Source organism: Cyprinodon variegatus, unplaced genomic scaffold (assembly GCF_000732505.1).
Source record: "Cyprinodon variegatus isolate N-32 unplaced genomic scaffold, C_variegatus-1.0 Scaffold523, whole genome shotgun sequence".
Classification (NCBI taxonomy): Eukaryota; Metazoa; Chordata; class Actinopteri; order Cyprinodontiformes; family Cyprinodontidae; genus Cyprinodon; species Cyprinodon variegatus.
Window position 1 is genome coordinate 379112 of NW_015150976.1, and position 3824 is coordinate 382935.

At 42.0% G+C, this 3824-nt stretch overlaps 1 protein-coding gene across 1 annotated transcript in view; it reads left to right on the forward strand.

The window, feature by feature from the left end:
• Window positions 1-3824, forward strand: part of shtn1 (shootin 1) — a 41962-nt gene that overhangs the window by 33438 nt on the left and 4700 nt on the right. The window contains exons 6-7 of the mRNA XM_015391061.1: window positions 3285-3379; window positions 3470-3616. Coding sequence (XP_015246547.1) covers window positions 3285-3379; window positions 3470-3616 — 242 coding nt within the window. The remainder of the gene's footprint in view (window positions 1-3284; window positions 3380-3469; window positions 3617-3824) is intronic.

Consider the following 3824-nt stretch of genomic DNA (forward strand, 5'->3'; position numbering starts at 1 on the left):
GTCAGCTAAAGGCATGTTTTAGAGTCTCTATACTCCAGTTAACGATTTATAGATTACTAAATTAGGTGCTGATTTTTTCAATAATCGATTAATCCAATTAATTGTCTCAGGCCCACTAAACATTTAACCAGTCACTGATGTGGCTTTGGTATAGAAACACTGAGACCTTCTGCTTGTTTGTTCACTCCCTGTTTCTTCCAAACTAAAAGGAGCAATAATCCCATCATCACTGCTGTTTTAACATTAGAATAAAACGGTCATACTTCTGATCCTACAGAACTGCACCATCCTCTTCATTAGATTCATTTATTATTCACTTCATGAGGAATCCAACCCCATCAACTCATGGCTGCTACTTATGGCAGGCTGTTTTGACATTTATTAGTTTGACTGTCTCAAATGAATTTATTCTGAAAATGAACAGTTTAAATATCTTAAATATAATTCTTAAAACTGGAGTACTAATGACATCATGTTTCCCATTCATGTGTATTGGGCTTTCACTTCCAGATGCATAAAACTGAATTCTGATGAGAATGAACTGTAATTTCAGATCTCCATAATCCAGTTACTTCTTGTCAAAATGACCATTTCAGATATAAAAAATTACTATAATATTCTAGATATACAGAAATCCAATTCTTGACATTATGAATATATTTATACCGGTAGAAATGTCCTTACTGTCATGATTCTTTCTAAGGCTCGGACCCACATGCAATGAAGCCAAACAGAGAGACACAATATAAAAGTTCAACAGGTTTTATTGAGAGTTCGGTGCAGAGTTCCTCCGAACTCTGCTCGGCCGGAAACTGGAAGACGAAGGGAAGACAGACTGTTAGGTTCAGGCTCAGTGGGAAATTGGAGTTGTACATTTTGAAGGAGAGGATTTGTTGCCACTCACGTTTCCAGAGAAGAAGAGACACGTAGACTCCAGTCTGTGTGTTGGTCTTCCAGAATTTGTTTGATTCGGTGGAGGGCGGAACAGGGTGGAATGATGCAGCCGCTGGTTGCAACTCAGTTTTCCTGTGGTACTTGAACGGGTCGTGGTGAAGTTCACTTCCTTACTCAGAGAGAGATCTCAGCGTGCTCAAAAGTGGCTGGATCCAAACCTCCTGTTTGTAATCCGTCGCTCAGTGTAAGACTCAGTTGATCCCACTTGGGAGAAGGCGGTCCGAAAAGGTCCAGTTTGCTGGAAGGGCTTCCTGCCGAAAGGCAAAGAACAAACACAGTTGAGACTCAGGGAGAAACAAGTGCTCAGTAAAACTCAAAGTGATTTCAGCTTGGCTAGAGGACAAAAACTTAAAATGCAAAAACTCAGATTAGACTCAGCATAAAACAAGGCTTGGCTAGAGTACCCCAAACTGGCAAACACTCTGGCAACCAGCAGCTTAAGAGCAGTCCGGTGATGCGTGAGGAGGCAAACCGGACTGCTCTTAAGCGCCTCCTGGTGGTGCAAGGGAGAAACATAAAAGACAAGACAAACACAAAAACAGGGATCCTGACACTTACAGTTATCAGTTATGCTAAGATTTCTCTGTGTCAGAAACTTTATTCTTACTAGTTCAGTTTTATTTTTGCATTCTGAAATAAATTTTTTGTCAAGGCTCAGAACAGGGGACACACCCTGTAAGACAGACAGCTAATTCAAAAGTGTTTATTAAAAAGGGAACCATATTAACAGCAGCTAGGGCATCTAGGGCAGGAACCTCTGGTTTAATAGCTCAGTCTGTGCCCAGAAAACGTGGTTGATCCCAGCCAGTCAGCTGACTACAACACGCAGCGGGGGCCTCTCATAGTCCCAGATGCAGCAGCCCCAGAGGACGGAGAACAAGCAGGAGATCAGATCCGGGCAGATGAAGGAAGGCAGGATAATCCAGGAGCCAACGCCAAAGCCAGTGTCGATTACGTGCTCAGGATTCAGAACCAGGAGATCAGAAGTCTGAAGAGGTTTCGAAGGGAAATCTAGGTCGGTGACAGGAAACAGCTCCAAGTTCAGCAAGAATCCAGCAGGAGTACGAAGACAGGTCAGGCAAACAGATCGGACCGGAACAGGCAGGCTCAGTGGTGGAGAGGCAGACCAGGAAATCAGAAACGCTCACGTAATGCTGAAACGCTCAAAGGTTGAGAGGAAGAACTAGTTAGGATCAGGTAATTAGAATACAGGAACGCTAGAATAATTCGCACTAACAGCTTGAGAATAATCTGGCCCTGATGACTGGTTAGAGGGCTGGTTAAATAGAAGCTGGAGCAGGTGGATCAGATGAACGGTATTGAGAAACAACATGGAGTTAGACAGGTGAATCCAATCAGTAATTAAGCCAGTCAGCAGCTCCAAGATCATGACATTTTTTCAGGCAAACATGTAATTTAGGATATCTATATTTATAGTTCTGACCACTATGAATGTAGTTTAAATCAGGAAGAATCTTATTTTGAGTATCTATGAATGGAGCAGAAGAGAGGAGGGCGCTTCTAATTGTAGCGTTGCATTAAACTTTAATTGAGATTATATTTAATTATGGGCCAAAACGTCACAAAATGCAATGACTGGATAATTAACGTGTTGCCTGGAGTGCAGGCAAAGTTCATAATCTTTTCTTTGCCATTCTATCAATATCTTTCCGAGTTTCAAATGTTGACCTAATTTTACTAAGAAGCTACAAATTTTTGTACATTTAGCAGCATCTGTTTCCAGAGCTTTGTGGCTTCCTCCCACCTTTGCTCTTCTACTCTCCATCTTTAAGACGCCATTGATCGACTGAGATCACCAGATTACATCAGGGAGCACAGAGAAAAAAAAGCTGCCAGAAATGAGACCAGCCTCCCAGGATTGGTCCAGGTCCTCCCCATTAGCCGCCTCACTCTAACTTCGATTTGATAGAATCACATCCTGATCAAGGCTATAAACCTGTCCTCAATGCACAATTGATGCTCTAAAATCCCCTCACTGAAGTGAAATAAATCCAAAGGAGGATCTGATCATCATTTTCAGCTCAGAGTTAGGGTCCCTATTTGATTCTGAGTGTGGGTTTTTTCACTCTGACCACCAGAGCAGGCGGAGCAAACCGGTATTTCTACATGCAAAACTGAACATCTGACATGAAAATCCAACAGGTTTCAAGCTATCCTGTTTTCCTCCAGCTTTTAAAAGAAAAGTATATAATTATTGTTAGTTAATTGTTGGTGGCCTCTCCTCTTTAGATGGATTGAAATGGGATTTACTGTGATTTTACTCATTTTATTTTTATAAAAATGAATCAAACATTCTCTGGATATATCAGTTTCTCAGTTTGCTGTGGAGGAATATGAAGCCTTGCAACAAACCTTGGATTTGGAGCAAAACCTGAGGACTGAAGCAGAGAGCTTTGCCCGAGAAGTGAGTCCAAGCTTTTCTCTAACCTCCAGCATCGCATTCTTGAATCTTATCTATGTTCTGTTAATATTTTTTTCCTTTTGGTTAATTCAGATGCTGGTTGAACAGAAAAAACTGAAGAGACAGAGTCAGCTCCTGCTGCAGAGCTGCACGCCCAGCCAAGCTCTGCAAGATGCCCTCAGCCAGGTGGCTGTTCTGACAGCAGAGGTGGAGAGACAAAGACTGGAGCATCACAACCAGGTGTGGGGACACATGTTCCACAGAAACTGTCCAGTTTATGAAATTAAACACGTATTTTTGGATGCTGACATTTGCAGGATACAATGAATGGAAAGTTTGTGAACCTGAAGCCCTGGAAAGTTTTGAAAACCGCTAAAAGAAGACTCCTTCCTTGAAAGTCCCTGAAAGTTTTTTTGTCTGACGTTGGATTGGGTTGGGGCCCTTGTAT